This window comes from Caloenas nicobarica, chromosome 21, assembly GCF_036013445.1.
Source record: "Caloenas nicobarica isolate bCalNic1 chromosome 21, bCalNic1.hap1, whole genome shotgun sequence".
In the NCBI taxonomy this organism is placed as follows: Eukaryota; Metazoa; Chordata; class Aves; order Columbiformes; family Columbidae; genus Caloenas; species Caloenas nicobarica.
Window position 1 is genome coordinate 2,434,540 of NC_088265.1, and position 21,931 is coordinate 2,456,470.

Below are 21,931 nucleotides of genomic sequence, written 5' to 3' on the forward strand. Positions count from 1 at the left end.
GTTAAAAGGGACAAACAAGAATGTCAGATAAGATGACAGCTCAACAGATTTCAGCCCAGAATTTATCACACACTGTTTAAGAGAGTATTTTAAAAGATTACCCGGACCCCCTGGGGTCAAGGCCAGATGCCCTTCTGCAAACAGCCTGCCCCACACAGCAGCGCCTGTTTGCACCAGAGCCTTTCCACCCGGGTTTCCTCTGGCAGAAAAGTGTTGTGATGCTTCTGACTCACCATGTCTGAGAACACGGATCTCTGTGGGTATAAGAGTTTCTGTCATGGAGAGAACGTGCAGTGTTGGGCTGGTATAAATAGAAGTGCGTTACAAGGGTGAAGGCATTAACCCGGTGCAGATCACTTTGTGGTGCTGTTTTCCTAGGGGGGGTGGTGTCTGCTCCCCCCAAAAGCCAGAACCACAGAATCATTGTGGTTGGAAAAGCCCCTCAAGATCACAGAGTCCACCCGTTCCCCCAGCCCTGGCACTGCCCCCTGTCCCTGAGAACCTCATCTCCGTCTGTCCAACCCCTCCAGGGATGGTGACTCCAGCACTGCCCTGGGCAGCCTGTTCCAATGCCCCACAGCCCTTTGGGGAAGAAATTGTTCCCCAGATCCAACCTCAGCCTCCCCTGGCGCAACTTGAGGCCGTTTCCTCTGGTCCTGGCGCTTGTTCCTGGGGAGCAGAGCCCGACCCCCCCTGGCTCCAAGCTCCTTTCAGGCAGGTCAGAGATCAGGAGGTCTCCCCTCAGCTCCTGTTCTCCAGGCTGAACCCCCCGGTCCCTCAGCCGCTCCATCACCCGTTCTCCAGCGGGCACGGGCTGTCCCGGTTACTGCGCGCCCCGCAACCCCGCCCCCTGGCGGCCGCTGCTCAGCCCGCCGCTGGGCCCCGCGCGCCGATTCGAGCGGCGTTCGAGCTCCGTCCCGCGCCTGCGCACATGCGGCGCGAGCGCAGCGGCCGGAAGCGGCGGCGGCCCCGGCCCGGGACTTGCCCGCGTCCGGCGGCGGCAGCGGCGGTCGGGGGTTCGCGCCGCCGGTGCGGAGCCGTGCGGCCGGGCATGGGGCCGCCGCGGGGCTGAGCAGCGCTGCCCGCCCCAGCGCCCGCCATGACCTGCACCATCGAGAAGATCCTTACGGACGCCAAGACGCTGCTGGAGCGGCTGAAGGAGCACGACACCGCCGCCGAGTCGCTCATCGACCAGTCCGCCGTCCTGCACCAGCGTGTGGCCGCCATGAGGGAGGCGGGCGCGGCGGGGGCCGAGAAGGTGAGAGCGGGCGGCGGGCGGGTGGGCCGGCGGGCGGTGGGGCAGCCGGACCCACTGGCGTGTCTCCGCAGGGCCCAGGCGTCGCGGCGGAGCGGCCCGACCCGTCCCGGCTGCGGCCCCACCTGCTCCTGTCCCAGGAGAACACGCAGATCCGCGACCTGCAGCAGGAGAACCGGGGTGAGCGGGGCGGGTTGGCGGAGGGTGGTGGTGCTCTGGAGGGGTTGGGGGGGGCTGTGCTGGGGGTGAGGTACAGGGAAACTCCTGGGGCCGTTGTTGTGGGAGGGGGGTCGTGGAGGGGTCCGGGGGTTGCATCTGTTCCGCCTTCTCTCGGTGTGGAAGCGACCAACCGCGTCAGGGAGGCTTCTTGCCTTAACCCGTGGGTAGCAGCTGGTACCAAGTACCTCTGGGCACCTTCTGCTGTGAAAAGTTGCCTGTAGTTCGTGACAATGACATACTGTGTTTTGCAGAGCTGTGGATTTCGCTGGAGGAGCACCAAGATGCGTTAGAGCTTATTATGAGCAAATACAGAAAGCAGATGTTACAGCTTTTGCAGGGGAGAAAAGGTGAAGATGCAGAACCGGTCTTGAAAGTTCATCAGGCTAATTCTTTGGTAAGGTGGGATGGGGACAGAAGAGAGCTCAAAACCGCAGTTCCCTGGCTCTTGCTTGCTTTCATACAACCTTGTTTCCATTCATGGAACATCTCTGCTCCAAAATACATTTTCTGAAACTCTTGTCCCTCTTTGCTGGCATTTTTTTCTCTATGCCTTTTACAGCACACAGTTGTAACAGTTATCACAGAGAACACTAAAAAGCATAATCCTTTCACAGCCCAGGTGAAGGCTTGTTTTTTACACACTAGGTGGTAATTCCCTGGGTTAAGCTTAATGCACTTGATTCTCTACTGTGAAATCAAAGACATTAGAGTTGTTATTGTTGCTGTTCAATATATGTAACAAAGGGAGGAGACTGTCCTAAATCCCTGTGAGCTGCAGTATGTTTAATTCTTAAGAAATCTTCCAAAGCGTTAGTATCTAGACGTCTTCTGTACAAACTGCCTCAGGAGGCTCTGGTCTTTTCTTTTAGTTGTCCTGCTTGGCTTCCTTCTGAGATGAGTCTGTTTACATCACACTGTTACTTAGTCTTGAAATCTCATTTGCTTGTATATTTGGTATTCTTACAAATTCAGAGTCAGGCTTCTCTAATAAAACAATTTGAAATTTGTTGCATACTGATCATATCCACGTGAACCTGAATCTGTTGTCTCAGTCCTTGTCCCACTTGAAATTATTTCCATCTGAGTAAGTCTGGGTGCCTTATCTTGCTGACTGATGTAATTCTATTCACTGTTTTCATTGATGACTCATGATAATGGACAATAAGGTACATGTTTTCATCTTTAGATAGGATACAAGTTAGAAAGGATTGCAAGTCCTTAGCGGGAAAGTATTAAAATTCAAACCAGAGAAATAATACAAAACGAAGAAAATGAAAATTACTGATTTAGAAGGGATAAATTATTATTGCTGCTTTTGCCTGAACCTATTGAATATATTACTTTTATGTCTTCCAGGAAATTGAAAGTCAAATAGACAGAATATGTGAGATGGGCGAGGTGATGAGAAAAGCTATTCAAGTGGATGATGATCAGTTCTTTAAAGTTCAGGAGAAACTAGCTCAGCTGGAGGTAAGAACAAATCAAATTGCTAAGTATAGATCAAGCTTTGGGAGTCTCCAGACTTACTCTGGACTTTCTATGTTTGTATGCATGAAGGATTTATAACAACCACAAATTTGGGGGCGGGGCCAGGAAGTGCAGAATGTGATCTGTTTATTTTCAAGTTTTGGATGTTTATATTATATATATGAAGCCAGAAGCAAAAGATAAGTTTTAAATGATGTTCTCCTCTGGTTAGCACTGTATTAATGCATGTGCTACAAAACCAATCTTTTATTCAGCTGTGAAGGAGTGTGGGCTATTTAAAGATTATCGTCCTTTAATTGTGAATTAGTTCATTTCTGTTTCAGCGAAAATATTGATTTTGCAGCTTGAAAACAAAGAGCTGCGTCAACTCTTGTCAATCAGCAAAGAATCTTTTGAGGTGGGGAGAGAAGATCTGCCTGACTGTGAAGCATAGGTCACAAAATAACCTTATCTCCAGAACTTGACTTCAGAGACTGTTACGAAACTACCCTACAAGGCTGGGTTTCGATTTGTTCTTTCAGGTGTTTCTTTGTATGTTTGCTTTATCTTTCAAAATGTGCGGGCTGTTTTCTCTGCATTTTTCTGAAATGACATACTCTTGATGGCAAAGGCTTGCGTTGCTGCTCCATCGTAGTAATTGCAGCATACAGATGCTTAACAATGAAGTATTTATGATGTGTACTCCCTTGTGATAGATTTTATTTTCCCGTTTTTGTTATTTTTGTGAGCTTTAGTTAATAATTCCAACTTAAGTCCACCTGTTCAGTAGCTAGAGAACATAATACAGGTTGTGATTATCTTATTTGATAGAAGGGATATTATTAAAAAACTCCATTGTAAATGGTAGGGGCACGTTTTGCTCTGCCTGCATGAAGCAGACACAGAGGTTTTGTTTTGCTTTGAAGAGCTGGCGCTCGGCGTTTGGCCGGGTTAACGTCGTTACTTGGACAACCGTGTAGAAGCAGGTCAGGAGAACTGCACTTGGAGTAGTAACTACGTAGGGAGCATACTTTACTTGATTTATGGGTGAAAATCGGAGTGGGTGACCCGTTCTGACACCTGTGCGTTTTTGAAGGATGTTATTTAGCTAATTTTTTTATTTTTATGGGTAGACCTGTCCCGGCTTTCCCAGTGCTCCAGGGTAGGTGGTACTGGCCAGCTCTGATCTGCGGGCAGTGCTCTCAAGCCCGCACAGAACATGGCCCATCAGATCAAAGCTCTTTGGACTGGGAAGAGCGAGCTGAGGTGTCCACCTCAAAACTAAACCAAAACCAACTACGTCAACATGTTTTTAATGTTGCATCACAGGTAAGTCTAGTGACAGATATTACGTAGTTATTGCAGAATCCTACATTGAGTGAAATTAGATTTGCAGTGGTGTAGGAATTTATCAATATTGTGATATTTTTAATGACATTTTTATATAAAGATTTCTTTCTTACCTGTGATTGAAGAATAATCCTCCAAGAACAGGAAACGTCTCATTTCCAATATTAGTTTAAATGTTTATGCCACTTCCTCCCAAGTGAGAATTTTGGTAGGTGCAGAAGGTGATTTACATTCCTGTGCTTATAAAGAGACATTTTCTTGCAACCATTTGGAATATCCAGCAAGGTTGTTTGGAAGATATAAGGGATTTCTGTACAGGAGTATTCTTGTATACAATCCTTTTCTATTAGAACTTGTGTAAGAGGGAATAAAAAACCCCAATGGGCAGTATTTTCTCAAGTGTATTCTGTTTTGTGAATCCTGGGGATAATTCTGTCTGTTCCATGTGTGCCCAAGTCTTTCGCACCCCGCCTAATTTTTACTTTGCCTGAATGAAATACTACAGCGACCAAAAATGTTGCATTTTATCTCTTTTAAATTAACACAACCTGAAATGCCTGTGATAATGCATTTTTTAAGTTTATTACCCTGACGTAGGTTAACATTCCTCTAACGGGCTAGTTGCTGTGCAGCCTGAAAAAATGGAAACTAAATAGCAGTTGCTTTGACTAATGAGTTTATTATTAATTAGTAGAGGGCCATAATTAGCAGGGGAAGCGTAAATACACTGTATTTGCCACTGGCCTGTTCTGGATCTGTAAGTGTGGAATTGGGGACTGGAAAAGTCTGATTGTATACGGTTCTTATGGGTTGCCTGGCCTTTTCCGAGCTTGCTCAACTCATGTTGAAAACCAGATTGAAGCTTCAGGACTGAAAACGCTCCTTGAAATCCAGGCTCTACCTTCCCTGTGATGAAGAGCCAGTGCCTCCTGGAAGGGGCGGAGCCGCCGTTACCTGTTCCCTTTGGGCCACCGAGGTGACTCAGGCTGGAGCAGCTCTGCTGTGGGACAGGCTGAGAGGGTTGGGCTGTTCGGCTGGAGAAGAGAAGCTCCGGAGAGACCTTATTGTGGCCTTTCTGTACTTAGAAGGGGCTGATAAGGAAGATGGGGACAGACTGTTCAGCAGGGGTTGTTGCGATAGGACAAGGGGTGACGGTTTTAAACTAAAGGAGGGAGATTCAGGCCGGACATGAGGAAGGAATTGTTGGCCCTGAGGGTGGTGAGAGCCTGGCCCAGGTTGGCCAGAGAGGTGGTGGATGAACCATCCCTGGAGACATCCCAGGCCAGGCTGGACGGGGCTCTGAGCAACTTGAGCTGGTGCAGATGTCCCTGCTCACAGCAGGGGGGGCACTGGGTGGGGCTGAGAAGGTCCCTCCGACCCAAACCATCGGTGCCTCTGTGGTTCTACCCTGCTCCTCGGTGCCACCCCCCGCAGCCGCCATCTTGCCCCGTTCCTCGCGCCGCTGCCCGCGCAGCGCCGGTCGCGCGCGGGCCGTTTGCCAGCCGCGCATGCGCAGCATGAAGCCGCCGTGCTGGGCCGGGCGCAGGCGCGGCTCCGCCCCGGCGCTCTCGCGAGAGGCCGGGATTTATTCCTACGTGCTGTGCCGTGCTGCTCATGGCGGCGCTGGAGCGGGGGCGCTGAGCTGTTGGGGTGAGTACGACCGGCCGCGGGCTCCGGCCCTGCCCAGAAGGCGCCCGCGCCACTGAGGGGATCGCTGGGGCCCCCGAGAGTCGGTGCAGGAGGTTGAAGGCGCCTCTGGGGCCGCCTCCCGTTTGTCTCTCGTCGCCGCGGTCTCGGCGGGGTGAAGCCGCCTGGAACCCCGCGGGGAGGGGCGGCCGGGGACGGGGGAGGGCGGGCGCCTGCCTACGAGGCCGCCGCCCCCCGGGATGGAGTAACCGGCGGCCGCGAGTCGCTGGGCCGTGGCGGCGTGCGCACTCCGCGTCCCGGCGTCCCGCGGGCAGGCGCCCGGCCGCCGGGGCTCCTGGGGGCTGCAGTTCCGCCCCGCCGCGGAGGCGGGGCCGCAGCCGGGCTGGAACTCGCCTTCCCGCCGTGCCGCGCGGCCCAGCGGCCTGCGGGGCCTGCCGGGGCCGACAGGCCGCCGGGCGTCGGGCTGGCTGGGGGCGGCGCTGAGGGGACTACGGGTCCCGGCAGGCCCCGGGCGGGGTCCCGGCGCTGGGGCTCCTGGGGACGGGGCGTTCGCGGCCGCTGTGGGGGGGGGCGGCGCGGACCGCGGCTCCCGGCGTGCCCTGCGCGCGGCCCCGCCCGGCGCGGAGCCCGGGCCCCCATCCCTTTGTGTGCGGGGGAGCGGCCGCCATCGCCCCCCTTTGTGTGCGCGGGGAGGGCGGCGGCGGGGCTGCCCCTCCCTCCGCCGGGCCTGCCCTTCCCCTCGGCCGGGCAGCGGCCCCTTCGCAGCCTCTGCGCTGTCACCGCGTAGGCCGCGCTCGGGCAGGCCCGGCCGGGCCCCGCTGGCGCCGCCCCCGGCTCCGCTCCGCCGCCTCCATCTTGCTGCAGCGCGGGCAGCGGCGGCCGCCGGCGGGGCCGCGCCGGACGGTGGCGGGGCCGCTGGGCCCTCCCGAAGGGCCGCGACGAGGCTCCGTCGGGCTGGGGCCCATTTTCTGTTGTTCGTGTCAGTAACAAGCACAGGGCTCTGCCCCGAGCTCTAGGCCTATTAAAGGAAAACAGATTTTTGTCTTTATGATTATTTTTAAAAAATATTCCATATGTATATATGTCTTTGCATATGTCCTTGGAAGTTCTTTAACTTTTTTTCCCCCCCATAGATTGGTGTGGTTTTTTTTTTTTTTTTTCTTTTACATAAAAGTAACCTAGTGAATGCTGGTAGCTGTTGCGGGTGGGTTGGGGTGCTCAGGGGCTGGTGTTCGGTGCTGCTTTCCAATATTCATCAGGAAATATCTTTGTCTCCAAGTGTCTAATAGCTATGTTATGCATACTGAACCTATAAAGTTTTATCTTTATTAAATTTGATTTTAGACCTGTAAGAGATGGCTGTTTCTGGAAGGAGGTATTCTAATCCAGTAAAATGCGTGTTTTTGCAATTACCCGTTTTTGTGAAGAAAAAGGGAAACTAATCAGCAAACTCACCAGCATTTGTAACCCGGCCTGTTCTGCTGTCAGGCTGTATAGGTGGCTTCTACCTGTGTCTTCCTGTCATTCAGAAAAATCTGCACCTGGAAGACCTCAAAACAGGTCTTGCCCAGCTCCTCCCTGTCTCTTCATTAATCCTTTCAGCTGGAAATGGCCAAATGCAGAGCCCGGTGTGACCGGGGGGCTGGGCAGCTGCTCGGGGTGTTTACCATTTGGAGGAGTATTTATAGTAGCTGAATTAAAAAGTAAAGAATTTGAGACTTGAGGTATGCTTGCTTGGCAACCCCATTTTTTTAAATAACTAGTTGTCAAATTGAACCGGCTTTTAAAGGAAAAGCTTATGCCTTATCCCCTTATCTGACAAAATTCGCTTTAGTCATCTTTGGGCAGAAAAGGTGTTTTGGTTATTCTATGAAAATGTAATATATTTGATGCCCAGAAAAATGAGAAATGTAATATGATGCAAGTTAGAGCTCTAATAACATTAGTCTAATTAGATGAGAGAGAAGTACATGAATAAGAAGACTCCAGGTGTCTCTGTGCAGTTCCTGTGATACAGAGTTTGCAGCTTTGTTCCTCCTCAACTTGTTTGGGGCGGGTTGCTCATTAGAGATCTGAAATGCTGTCCGAAAAGTAATACTGTCCTGAAAGAGATTGTGGTGACGGTTGCCTGAACGTATGTGAAAAGTCTAGTGATCCTGTTATTTTTGCAATAGCTTTGTGTTTTCTGAATTTATCTTTTTCTATAATTTAATCTTTTGATGCAAACCTTTCGTAGCAGCTGCTGATCTGTGCTGCCCTCAGCCAGTTTCTTATTTAGTCTCTTTCACTTACGTGATAGTGGTCTGACAAGAAAACTTCTCAGGCAGAAATTTTTCAGGGTGGTGACTGAAGGAAGATGTTTGGTCTGGAGGTCATTGAAATGCAAACTGCTGTGCAAACTGGGTGCTGAGTTTGCAAACGTCCCTTGTGCGCTTCTGGGTTTAGAGTTCTTATTTGTACTGGCCGACTTCTCTCTGCTGAGAGTTTAATGTCTTTGCATTCATGTTACAGGTTCACTAAAGGGAATTCGAGGCTCAGTGTAAATTGTGAAATTCACTTTCCTGCCGGAGTAGAGAGATAGGTTTTGTCCCTATTTTTGCTCATTTGGTGGGGACTTGTAGAACGACTGGGGCAGAGTTGTGTTCTGATGCTCCATGCCTTTAATTACTGCATTTAGATTACTCCATAGATTCATAGCTGTGTTGCTGCTTAGCAGGTTTTGTCAACAAAAATCTACTCCCCTTTTTTTTTTCCCAGTGTCTACTGAGTAAGCAACAAACTCAAAACTTGATTTAATTTCTTTTCAAAAAACTTCTATTTCTATAAGGTTTCAGTTGTATGTGGTAGGTGGCAGCTTGTCTAAACTGCTTTCTCATGAAAACACAAAGTGGTACTGGAAAACTTCAGGAGGGAATTATTATGTAGTTACTGCTGCAGAGAGGCTTCTCTGTTATGTTATCTGCACAACTATTATCTATGTGTAATCAACATTTTGCAAAGAATGTTTTAAGAAGTCCATTTATTTCACCTGCTATGCCAGGATGCATATGGTCTGTGTAGAACATGCATCTACCAGCTGTACGTATCATTGAGAAATTTGATTGTTTTTGTACAAGGCTAAAGGCGCTTCAGGTATTGCTAGTTCTTGACTAATTATCAGAACATTCTAATTCCTCCCACACTTACGGCCTGTTGCTGCTCTGAAGGTCTGTGCAAGCACCTATTAACTAAATTATGAGACAGCACCTATATGAAGTTATTGATAGTAGAATCAAGTCTTGCATTAAATGATACTGCTGTTCATCACAATGAAGTTGCTGCTTTAGTTGTACACACTGGGACCTTCCCTGAAATGCCGAACTGCATCTGAAGAGTTCAAAATTGGAAGTACCGTAGAGTGTTTAGAAAACAAAACTGAAAATGGGAATGTCAAATGCATCTGTAAACCAGCCTTTCCTAGTGTGGATCAAACATGCAGTATTGGGGCAGAAGGAATGTGCCCGTTTGTGGGAACACCTAGGACTGACGTCTGATTTAAAAAAAAAAAAAAAGATAACTTAGAGTGTGTCTTTTTCCTTTCTCCAGTATGAAGTGGAACAGAACAGAATTTACCACCTGAAACTGCTGCTTCAAGTTCAGATCAGGAAAAGAATCTACCACATCGTAACAACAACTCAAGACCAAAGAAGAGGAAACCTACGCTGAAGATACAAGGCTTGATCTGAAACAAGAAGTTTGTGCCTACTCAACAGCTTCACAAGAGCACGTCCCGACGCTGCTAGTAGTCTTTGTTTTCTCCAGTGCTGTATTGAAACTGCCCAGGGCAGCAGCGCTTGAATTCTCTATTAGCTTGATAGATCACTTCTCTTGCTCTCTTTTTTCTTTCTCTCTTGCTCTCTTTTTCTATTTCTTTTTTTTTTTTAATAATAGCAGTCTTCATCCTTAGAAACTTGTGCTGAAACAGAAGAATCGGCTAATACTACTGAAAGTGCAATATTTGAATATCACTGCGAGGTTGGTGCATGTGTTGTATATATTTCTAAACTTAATAGGAAATAAGTTGTCAACAGAAGGGTGTAATTTTAAGTCTTTTCTAGCAGTTCTTTGCTGTTGGTTTAGCAGTAATATGATGAATTAATATTACCTGCAATGTGGTTCTATTTAACAATCCTTTTAACCCTAGAGAGCTGGTTATTGATATTTTTGTCTTCTAGTAATGGTAGCGTTGTGGTTCCAGTCCCTTTTTTTCAGATAACTTGTGTTTAGTCGTCTTCAAATCTTACTGCACAGGGTTTTCTCTTCACCCGAGGACTTTCACTGGTGGGATTCATAGTTCTTGGGAACAGGGAGTCATGCATGGTCCAGTATATAACCGTGATATAGTAGGTCCAAGCAAGTCTTGCTTGTACATTAATAGGTTGTAGCCCATTACTAGAAGTTTCTTACAGCTTTATGACAATACTCCCGGTGATACGTCTAAGTGGACGTTGTGTTTGATTTTTGTTAGACTCTGTTATAACATTGTGTTTGAACAGGTGCGAGGATATGATGAGCATCTGGAAAGACTGCTGACATTATCGCGTATCTTTCTGCAGCAGATTTTAGTGCCACCCTGAGGAGTGTATCTTTGTTTGAACTTCAGTTGTCAGGGTTCAGATGATTGATGCCGAGTTCTTTGTGTTATAGTACTAATACTCCTTGAAACTCAAACTGCTCAAATGGTGTCATGCAATGGTTTTCTTTGAGCAAAGGATTACAGCAGTTTGGTTTTTCTAATGCTAAAATAGCCTATTTTTTTAAGTAGATTTTTGTTGTTTTCTGTATCTGATGTTCCTTTAGTAGTCTGTTAGTTAATGTCTCCAGCAGGAGTGTCTGTCTTGTGTCGTGATTTAACCCCAGCCAGCAACTAAGCACAGTGCGGCCGTTTGCTCCCCTGCGGTGGGATAGGAGGGAGAATGGAGGGAAAAAAACCCGCGAAAATGCCTGCATTGAGATAAAGACAGTCTAACACAACAAAGAAGGAAGAGGAAAATAATAATGATCTTAAGAATGTGCAAAACAAGTGACGTACAGTGCAGTTGGTTACCAGTCAGTGGGCAATGCTCAGCCTGTCCCTGAGCAGTGGTTCCCCCGGCCAGGTTCCCCCAAAATCTCTAGCGAGCGTGACGGCATGTGGTGTGGAACATCCGTTTGGCTGGTTTGGGTCAACTGTCCTGGCTGGGCCCCCTCCTGGCTTCTGTGCGTCTGGCACTGCGTGAGAAGCTGAAAAGTCCTTGACTACTTAGCAACAACTAAAACATCAATGTGTTATCAGCGTTATTCTCATCCGAACTCCAAAACGCAGCATTGTACCAGCTACTAGGAGGAAAATTAACTCTATCCCAGCCGAAACCAGGACACCTTGTGTCTGAGATGTGAAGTGGCCATTTTGTAAATGACTCACAAAAGCATTTGTCACACTGATTTGAGCTTTCAGGATGAGTTAATGGTCTTGCCTGTTATTCTACTGGGAAAAGGTATAATAATGTATCATTTCCCCTTCCCCCAGTCACTCTACTTACAGGACCAATTTATTTTTGAAAAGTATTTCCAACTCTAGAATGACTTAAAATCAAACAGTTCAGCCATTGCCTTCCCACACGGCATCTTGTGCATGGGATGTCCCAGGGATTTGCCTTCCTCAAAAGATGAGAGTTCAGTCATTGGAGTGATGCTCTTTGATCACTTCTAAACTGATTTCCAAACAGCACAATAAGACATGCTGTACCTATATCTGTACCTGTAAATGGGAACAGCTCACTTTAAAAATGACATTTGCACATCAAAAAGCCAATGAGTTAGTAAAGGGACTTGTGAATATTTCAAGATGGAGTCTGTGCCTTGAAAAGAAAAGACACTCCCGCATCCCCAGGGGAAAGGGAAAAAAGAAAAAGGTTTTCGTGGATGTAGATTAAACAGTTCATTACAGCTTTAACTTTCTTAGTTTAATGCAGTTTTTAAGTTTTCTCAGTCTCTAGCACTTCAGCTCCTGTGCCACAGAAATGTTAGTTTGATTCTCGGTGTTAATTCCATAACTCTGCAAAAATGTTTAAGTTCTTAAAACCCTTTTTTCAGTATGAAAGACTGAACAGACAAACTAGGGACAAACTTTGCAGGAATATGAACTTAATTCTGTTGGTTCATAACTGTTGCATTTTCCTAATTACCTGTTTAATTTGGAAGAGCAGATAAATGTATATTTTCAGTTTCCGATGTGAACTAGTGAATTTGAGAGTACTTTGAGGTACAACACTTAAGAAGGTCAGAAGTTTGTTTTTATCTAAGCAAGCTTTATTTCAGTGTTGTATTTCTGTCTATTTATAGATATGTTGCCTGTCTAAATTTTAAGGATTATTGTTCTGCAAAAGCTTGGTTATTTTGATGTTCTTACTCTATTTTTAAAATTGTTAGAATTTGCTTATTACAATAACTTCCACAAGCTTTGTGTTTTTTATTCTGTTATGTCAGCATGGAGAAAAGAAACTTATTTCGAGTGGGTTTTTTTTTTTGTTTTTCCCTAATCTTTCTTTTAAACAGATGAGCTTTGATCCAAACCTGCTCCACAACAATGGACACAACGGGTACCCCAATGGTACTTCGGCAGCGCTGCGTGAGACGGGGGTTATAGAAAAACTGCTGACCTCGTATGGATTCATCCAGTGTTCAGAACGGCAAGCCAGACTGTTCTTCCACTGTTCCCAGTACAACGGCAACTTACAGGAGCTCAAAGTAGGAGGTAATTCCGCAACTGTTAGAGCTGCTTGGCTGCATGAAGACCAGTCGTATTGAAGAGGTGCCACCACCCGAACAAAGCTCTGTGACACCTTTCTTGTGTTTGTCTTGTAGATGATGTTGAGTTTGAAGTGTCTTCTGATCGCCGAACTGGAAAACCCATTGCTATTAAATTGGTGAAGATAAAGCCAGAAATATTACCTGAAGAACGAATAAATGGACAAGTTAGTGCCTGTTTTCTGTATATGTGTGATTTTCATCCTTTACTCCAGCACAGAGACTAGGTTAATTAGCGTGCATATTAATTACATACAATATTCAGTCACACTGGACTATATTTTTGTTGTTTTGGTAAAAATTCAGAGGTTCGGTTTGAGCTCTTAGCTACAAACAGTTCTAAGAGTCAAGAGCTGCTGTAAAATTGAATCTTTGCAGCATGGCGTTCCCTGTTGAATTCCACTAAAGTGCATCCCTCAGTGTACAGTAGAGGATACTGAGATTCATTTTGTGTTCAACAATGTTGCTCCTGAAATGACTAGCAATGGATTCTGTTTTGTTTGACTGGTAGGTTGTGTGCGCTGTTCCTCACAATTTAGAGAGTAAATCTCCAGCTGCCCCGGGTCAGAGTCCAACAGGGAGTGTTTGCTACGAACGTAATGGGGTAAAGCTTCTGTATTTTACTTGAACTCTTCACTGATCCATAGCTGTGATCTATGAGCAAAAAAATGACACATTTTAATGTAGATAATTGCTGCTGTTAAGAACTGTAGTTCTTGGCACAAAAGAAAAAAAAGCATGCTTTGGTAATTATTACTACAAACAGAAATGTTAATTTGACAGCTTGCTTGCTTATATTTATGAAGAACTTTATATAGAGCCAAATAGTTGTTTTCCTTTTTTGAAACTTAATAAAGCTGGGTTATGTGATGTTCACATATCCTCATCTTGAACTTTTGAAGTTCAGCAATGGACATTTAGAGATGGTCAGGGACAAACCTTTCAATTTAAGTTGCTTATTACAGACCCATCAAAACAGCACGATGGAAAAAAGAATGGGTTTGCATGCCATGTTTGAGTATTTTTGATTTTCCCACTAAATTAATTTCTTTAATAGCACCTAGTTATTAAACAAAACTGTTAGTCTGTCTTTGAAATAACCATTCTGCAAATAGGCTAATACTAGTCAATGTTAATTTGCAGGAAGTGTTTTACCTGACTTATACCCCAGAGGATGTTGAAGGAAATGTACAGCTGGAAACAGGAGACAAAATAAACTTCATAATTGATACAAACAAACAGTAAGTTGGTATTGCTTTTCTGCCCACACACTTTTAGTAGTCAATCAGCAATTCATGCCTGTTCAAGAACTGAAATGACATTATGAAATGGAATCTCAACTTCTGCTCCACTTCTGAGTTGTTTCAGGTTTGCTCTGTTTTTTTTCCCCCTCTAGTACTGGTGCTGTAAGTGCTCGTAACATTATGCTATTAAAAAAGAAACAAGCCCGCTGTCAAGGAGTAGTCTGTGCCATGAAAGTAAGTGATGCTTTAGCCTTAACGTTTCATTTGAAAACAAAATGCTGTTCTGAAAAGTGATGCTACAAGTAATATATTTAGGGCATTAAGAGCTATTAAGAGCGGTTTGTAGCTGTGGGTGTAAACTGAGTGAAATGATTTAAACATCTAGTTTTTGATACTAATATTCTTCTTAACTAAGTCCCATTTATTTCTGTTTATATATTTCTTGTGGTAGTCTGCTAGCTGTGTGCACTCAAGTCTGCTATACTGGTATGTCGTGGTCCATTGTGTGTGATAGAACCTGTAAAATTTTGCCTTGGTATTTTAGGATAACAGGCAATTTATTAAATGCTTTTTTCTGTTCTTAGGAAGCCTTTGGATTTATTGAGAGGGGCGATGTTGTGAAGGAGATATTCTTTCACTATAGTGAATTTAAAGGTGACCTAGAAGCCTTACAGCCTGGTGATGATGTGGAGTTTACAATCAAAGACAGAAATGTAAGATGAAATCCAGTAAAAAAAGGAAGACAGATCCTAGAGCATAACTGGACAGCTGTCTGTTTGCTCAAATTCACTTGTAAAAAGAAGGGGGGAGGAGGTTCATTGGGAAATGTCTGCTACCTTACCTCTCTTCTGGATATTTCACTTTTTTGTGTGCTTTCAGGGTAAAGAAGTTGCAACAGATGTTAGACTGCTGCCTCAAGGAACTGTCATTTTTGAAGATATAAGCATTGAACATTTTGAAGGAACTGTAACCAAAGTAATTCCAAAAGTACCCAGCAAAAACCAGGTGAATTTCAGTATTTATGTAAGTTTATGTGAAAAGTTGTGCTGAATTTTAGTCAAACAGTAAAAATATTCCCCTTTCCCTGTAACAGTCTGCTGTGTAAGAATCGCACCAGAGGAAAGGAATAAGCTTGTGTGACCTGTACCAGGCACTGGTTGCAGTCGTAGTGTTCAGTCTTCCTAGAGGTTGTAAAGAGTGAGGACTGGGGTGGTGCTACATGGGGATCACGTGTTTTCTTTAACATTTTGAGTACTTCCATTGAATTTTGTGAGTTTAGGGTGTATCTTTAAGGCAAAAGCACTGGGAGAAGGGGAGAAAATATTTGCTGAAATAAGCCTGATCTAAGGATTCCTGTGGGCACAGACAGTTAATGAGGTTTTTTGACAGAGGGGTAACTGGACCTTTAACATTTGGCTTTGAGGAAGGGGTGTACGCGAGCACTTCCATGAAGATTTTAGGTGAGTCTGTGTTGTTGTTTGGAGTGATCTAACTTCTGTTGGGTTTTCTGTCTGCTAGAGCGATCCATTACCTGGCCGCATCAAAGTGGACTTTGTGATTCCTAAAGAACTTCCCTTTGGAGACAAAGATACAAAATCCAAGGTGACCTTGCTGGAGAGCGACCACGTTCGTTTCAATATTTCAACGGACAGACGTGACAAACTGGAACGAGCTACCAATATTGAGGTTCTTCCCAATACTTTCCAGTTTACTAATGAAACTAGGGAAATGGCAAGTATCTATTTTTTTTAAAGTTTTTAATTATTGAGGGGAAATGAAAGTAAAACATGGGGCATTTGTCTTAATAACTTAATGCAAAAATCACTGGTGTCTTCCATTGCCTTTTCTGAAATCCAGTCCTCAGATGTACACTTCAAACAAAGTACTGACATGGTATGAAATTCAGAATTAATGCTGTGCATCTTTCCCTTAAAAGAATAAAAAGTTTAACTACTGAGTAAATGAAATCATATTAGAAAGTTAGACCTTAATTTGCCCTCTTTGGTTGGATTGCAAGCTGGTTATAGCAGACAGAAAAGTAATGCAATCTTGAGCTATTAGTTTAAAAATTCACATGCCTTAGTCAAAACAGATAGTGACTCATGTTCCTTAGGAAAACTGAGAAGAACCTGGGGCTGCTCTGGTGTAGGTAGTGAAATTTCTTAAGATTCAGAGGAGGCTTTTGTGTGCAGATTGTGGATTTTGACCAATATCTCTCTGAGGGTCCAGCAGAAGGACAGGAAAGAGCTGCGTTCTATCGCATACAAAAAATCAGCAGTGCAGTTTGCAAGGAAGCATGTTGCATAAACCAAGAAGTTGTTTTCATAGGATTCAGGCCTTACGTTTAGATTATTACGTACTCCACAGGCAGATATCGTGTACTAGTAATAAAACCGTAACTGTCCATCTGTCGAACCTCAGGGTGTGATTGCGGCGATGAGAGATGGCTTTGGCTTCATTAAATGTGTGGACCGGGATGCTCGCATGTTCTTTCACTTCAGTGAAATAATGGATGGAAATCAACTCCATATTTCTGATGAAGTAGAGTTCACTGTTGTTCCTGTAAGTGAGATTAATATCCTTACAAAATTTTCGTTTTTAAAGAAATTATGTGCAGGCGGGCTAAAATCTGGTCGATCTTGTTTTTCAGGATATGTTGTCTGCCCAAAGAAATCATGCTATAAGGATTAAAAAACTTCCAAAGGGCACGGTTTCTTTCCACACCCAGTCAGACCACCGTTTTGTGGGCACTATAGACAAAGAAGCCACTCCAGCCAAAGCCACTAGCCCAAATAAAGGCAAAGAGAAGGTAATTCTACTCTTGTGAAGTACCTCTTCTGTGCTCCTGGCTTTGGAGACTGAGGCTGCTTCCTTAAAATCTGTAATTCAGCTTTTTGAAGCACTGTTTATCCTGCATAAATGTGAACCACATTGAATAGCTAATGACAGCAGCCACTGAAAACTAACTTTTGTGAAACAAGGTTATAAAAGCATCATTCATGATCATGTTGTTGAGGATAATTTCCAATAACTTGATGGGAAGCTTCTTTCTACTTCCTGTTACGCAAGATGCAAAATTAAGTTTCTACAGCTAGAGAACCGCTGGGATTTTTTTGTCATGCTGTTTTAAACAATGCTAGAATAACAAAATTTCTGATAAATACTTAACTGGAAATGCCGGCGATACTTTCTTTAAAAATACTGTCTAATGTAATTGAAAGCTTTTTACTCAGAGGTTATTGCTTTGTGTTTTTCACCAGTTACTGAGCAATGCTTGCATCGTATGTAGTAAACTCGTTTGCTTACAGATAAGGGTTGCTGAATTCTGTTGTTTTGTTTTTAGGAAGCTGAAGATGGAATAATTGTTTATGATGACTGTGGAGTTAAACTGACCATTCCTTACCAGGCCAAGGATGTGGAAGGATCTGCTAATCCCCAGATAGGAGATAAGGCAATATGACTAAGTATACCATTGGGAAATATTTTTCTGTGCTTTGGGAGATGTGAGCTGCTTTTTGCCTTGTTACTGCATTTGTTCTCCTTCTCAGGGCTTTTTTTTTCCTGGGTGTTTTTTTGGTGGTGGTCACGGTTCGTTTGGGTTTTTTCTGTCTAGTGTTGATGAACTCCTCTTCAACAGGTCGAGTTCAGTGTTTGTGAAGTGAAGAGAACTGGTCTGCAAACAGCTGTTTCTGTCAGGATGCTGGGACGCAATTACAGCTCTAAGAGGCTTTTGGGATACGTGGCAGCCCTGAAAGATAACTTTGGATTTATTGAAACAGCTAATCACGATAAGGAGATCTTTTTCCACTACAGGTGAATGGCAATTTTATAATTTATTTGTTTGTTTGTTGTAGGTAGTTTGTCTTTGGAGGAGTGGAGTTTGGTAGGGTTGACTGTTAAACCCATTTGAACTTCACACACACATAGATGTATGTGTGTGGGTATATATATATATGCTTAGGTCTCATGTTCCGTTTATTATCTCCGCTGAACTGGTTCAGGCGTTTCTCTTAGCCAGCAACCTTGGTGTTCCGTGCCTCTGAATCCAGGCCAAGAAACAGAGTTGTATTTTATGTTTGAAATGCTTCACTGTCTTGAGTGAGGATTTCTTGAAAATGTGAGGTGCTGAGCTACTGAAATGGTTTCTGATCGGCTGATGTAAATGTTGGATGCGCATCACTGTTGTCATGCAACTAAAGGAAAATTGTACATCGTTCTATTCCTGTAGCGAATACTGTGGTGATATCGATAGCCTGGAACTTGGAGACACTGTTGAATACAGCTTGTCAAAAGGCAAAGGAAACAAAGTTAGTGCAGAAAAGGTGAACAAAACACATGCAGGTAAGACTGTACTGGGTATTCTCTGGTTACGAGTATCTTGGCAGGTGCTAACAGATAAAGTTCGTTAATAATCTATGTCCAGTTTGATCTTAGACCATGAGGATGATGCTTAATGTGGTGGTCATTGGTTTCCTGAAAGCTGTTGCCTGTGTTTCCAGAGAACAGACAAGTGCAGCCCCACAGTCCTGGGGACAGCAGCAACATTTGGACCTGTACTGTGCTCTGTCCCCTTCAGTTGAGGGTTATACAGAGAGACCAAGTAGCAGAACGAGCCCAATTAGTAACTGCACCAGTTGTGCTGTATCTCACAGAAGGAAAATTGCAGGAGGAAAGCAGACGGTGGTATTGAGGGGCAAAAAATACTTAGTTAAATGTGACCGATAGAAGTGAGCAAGGAATGGGAATGCAGTGGAAGAGAAATAAAATACTTTGATCTGCTTTTCAAGTTCCATGGCCTCTGGTTTCATGAAGAACTAATTTTCCTACTTCCATGTTTGAACTGTCAGTGTAGTGCTGATTAGAAAAGCTGTCATTACTGATGTTAAAGCTGTTCCAGTTTTACTGGGTGACAAAGCTACCTTAGGTGCCATGCAGTGCAAACTATTCTCAATCTGAATCGATTATGAATTCTTTTTAAAACAAAGTATGACCAGAACATCCTGTTCTTGCACTATCTGATTCTCTTCAGTGAATGGTATCACCGAAGAAGCTGATCCAACTGTTTACTCTGGTAAAGTAATTCGTCCTTTACGGAGTGTAGATCCCACACAAACTGAATACCAGGGCATGATTGAAGTCATGGAGGATGGTAAGATTTGTTGCTTTTCAATTATACGTGTTCCTCTTGCAAATGCACAAGAAGTGTGAAAGTTTAATAAACTGTAAATAGAGGTGTTGAGGATTATATTCACTCCACAGACTATATTCATACAACTAAGCTGAAAATAAAAGTGTCGTTTCTAATATTGTGGATAAATTCTAAATGCCCTCGGGTAAGAAAGGACTCCTGTGAATTCTGTCTTGTCGTTTTGCTCTAGGAGAGATGAAGGGAGAGGTGTATCCGTTTGGAATTGTCGGAATGGCAAACAAAGGTGACTGCCTGCAAAAGGGAGAGACGGTGAAGTTTCAGCTCTGTGTTCTTGGTCAGAATGGGCAGACGATGGCTGTGAACATCACGCCGTTCCGCAGAGCCACCGTGGAGTGCGTGAAGGATCAGGTGAGCGGCTGCTGTGGCGAAGACAAGACGTGTGTTAATGGGCAATAACTTGGCGTAGAGCAGATGAGAACCCACTGCAGCACTTGAAGCCGAAGCTTGCTGCGCACAAATGGGTTCGTGCTTGGTTCATGTAACCCAGGCGCCGGTTTACGCAGCCTGTGTGATGGGACTTGAGCGAAGGGGAACTCAGTACCTGGGTTGGTGCTGAGACAGCTGTATGGCTGGGCAGCGGTTCTGACTGTGATTGATTCTGAAGACCTGTTTTTGAGGTGTCCTAGAAAGAGCTCTAACTAGTTTCTGCTGAATTAAAAAATGTGTTTAAAAAAAAAGAAAACTGCACATACTCTGAAGCTTCACAGCATTAAGCAGTGATCACAGTCCACCTGAAATGGGGAGGCTGATCAGTGCCCTGGTGAGTTGCATCTCAGAATGGTTAGAAAATCAGGTGCTGCAAATGCTTTCTGTTTTTATAGTCATTCTGCTGCACTAAGCTCTAGTCATTTATGGAGAGGTTAGCTGAGTTTTGCTGGTTTATACATGAATGAAACGGTAAATGGAAGTAACTGATCTTCTATAGCAGTGACAGACCAAAAAATAGTTTCTACTGTGTAACTTCTGAGGTGGACTCTTAGTAACAAACATGCAGCAACACTGGGCTCAGTTTAGACAACTGCCAGGACTTGGGCAGTTTTCAGAACTTGTTCTATAGACTTCAGTGTTTAAATGTGATTGTACAAACCCAAGAAGAGCACCTAGACTTCCATAGGGATTGTTTCCAGACAGAATGTTCTGTTCAGTGTAGGAATTGCGTTTCCAGTTCCATTAGGCACCTTAGAGGTTTGTGGGTTATTTTTTTCTAGGAGTAGTTGAACTGCAATAATGAGTAAGTCATTGCATCTGTTTGGATGAAAAGGAAAGAAATAACCTTGTGATGCGTTGGTTTTCAGTTTGGTTTCATTAACTATGAAGTGGGCGACAGCAAAAAGCTCTTCTTCCATGTCAAAGAAGTTCAGGACGGTGTGGAGCTCCAGGCCGGGGATGAAGTGGAGTTCTCGGTGATCCTGAACCAGCGCACAGGAAAATGCAGTGCCTGTAACGTGTGGCGTGTCTGGTGAGGATTCACAGTTAAAGTGATTTAATCTGGCACAATGTTGTCTACGGCCACAGTGCGGCTTAATGGGGAAAGCGGCTGTTAATTAGGTAGTCGACACCGGTCTCTTGGAAGTCACGGTGCTCTGTGTGTTTGACTCTGTTACAGCGAAGGCGCCAAGGCTGTTGCTGCTCCGCGTCCCGATAGACTCGTTAATCGTTTAAAGAGCATTAATCTGGATGATGCCAACGCTCCTCGTCTAACAGTTCTTCGTCAGCCCAGGGGACCGGATAACTCAAAGGTACATAAGAGGACGAGCTTGCGGAATAACTGCAGTTTGTGTTTTGATTTGGATAACATAACATTGCTTCTTCCGTTGGAAGCCTGAACTGTTTGAAATGTGGTGTCTGCTTTCATTCCAGTCACCAGCTGTGGGAGGTAAGATTATTATTGTGGTTTCAGAAGAGCACGCAGTATATAAGCAACCAATTGCTTGTTGTGTTCTAGCCCATGATGGCTTCTCTTGGTTTGTTTTTTCTTTTGTAAACCTCTCACTACCCTTCTCAGTGACAGTCAGTGAAATCCCTTTATCTGAACTTGGCTTTCACAAAAGGTTCTGCCACCACTTGGTGAGCAGAAGGAGTAAAAGTGGAATCTGGGAAGTGTCTGGGACTACAAAGAGCAACTCCCAGAACCTGTTTTGTTACAGTCGCTGTTTCTGAAGACAAATGTGGTGAAGTGGAAATGTGCTATACTTGCCTGGAACACAACAGGTTTCCTTTAAAGCGTGATGCTGGAGCTAAAAGGTTTTGTTTTCTTTGCAGGGATTTGGTGCAGAGAGAAAGATCCGTCAAGCTGGTGTTATAGACTGATCCCCAACCCCGAGCTGGCGAGCGGAGCGGTGGGGCTGGTGAAGGGTACCGAATAGCTCCCGATTCATCCCTTCCTCCAAATTCTACGAAGCTATTACACCGGTTTTAACATCTTCTCATGTTATGTTTAAAATAAATTTATGAAACCATTTTAAAAATTATGCACAGTTGCATTCTGGAGAACTTAAGGTGGCGCCTTATAGTATCACATTTTAGAAGCTTGTTTTGAATGGTGCATTTAACGCAACCGGTAACTGCAAACCTACATTGCCTACGTGAGTAAACGTTCTAGACAGCTCTGCGCTGGCAGACCTTACGGAATTCTGCACTCCCAGTATCTTTGCTTTGTCTCTGTTCCTTTGCCTTAGCGCTCAGTCGCGTTGTGTGCGTCCCCGTGGACGC

The 21,931-nt window shown here is 44.7% G+C and overlaps 2 protein-coding genes across 3 annotated transcripts; both read left to right on the forward strand.

The window, feature by feature from the left end:
* The first annotated feature begins 950 nt into the window (after positions 1-950).
* SIKE1 (suppressor of IKBKE 1) lies at positions 951-4,772 on the forward strand. Of its 2 annotated transcripts, none has more exons than XM_065649427.1 (5): positions 951-1,258; positions 1,330-1,435; positions 1,726-1,868; positions 2,831-2,944; positions 3,306-4,772. In XM_065649427.1, the coding sequence occupies exons 1-5, from the start codon at positions 1,100-1,102 to the stop codon at positions 3,393-3,395; spliced, it is 612 nt and encodes a 203-aa protein (XP_065505499.1). In that variant the 5' UTR covers positions 951-1,099; the 3' UTR covers positions 3,396-4,772. The 2 variants fall into 2 exon arrangements, with proteins under 2 accessions (XP_065505499.1, XP_065505500.1); XM_065649428.1 differs by having other exon boundaries at positions 3,286-3,396.
* Positions 4,773-5,858: 1,086 nt separating this feature from the next.
* Positions 5,859-21,690, forward strand: CSDE1 (cold shock domain containing E1). Its single transcript, XM_065649359.1, has 20 exons — positions 5,859-5,941; positions 9,524-9,952; positions 12,515-12,713; positions 12,824-12,933; positions 13,278-13,370; positions 13,910-14,007; positions 14,163-14,244; positions 14,595-14,723; positions 14,890-15,015; positions 15,529-15,741; positions 16,432-16,572; positions 16,661-16,819; positions 17,354-17,461; positions 17,648-17,823; positions 18,239-18,351; positions 19,040-19,159; positions 19,389-19,567; positions 20,515-20,678; positions 20,826-20,958; positions 21,482-21,690. Exons 3-20 carry the CDS (start codon positions 12,515-12,517, stop codon positions 21,527-21,529), a joined length of 2,391 nt encoding a protein of 796 aa, XP_065505431.1. The 5' UTR covers positions 5,859-5,941; positions 9,524-9,952; the 3' UTR covers positions 21,530-21,690.
* The last annotated feature ends 241 nt before the right edge of the window (positions 21,691-21,931 follow it).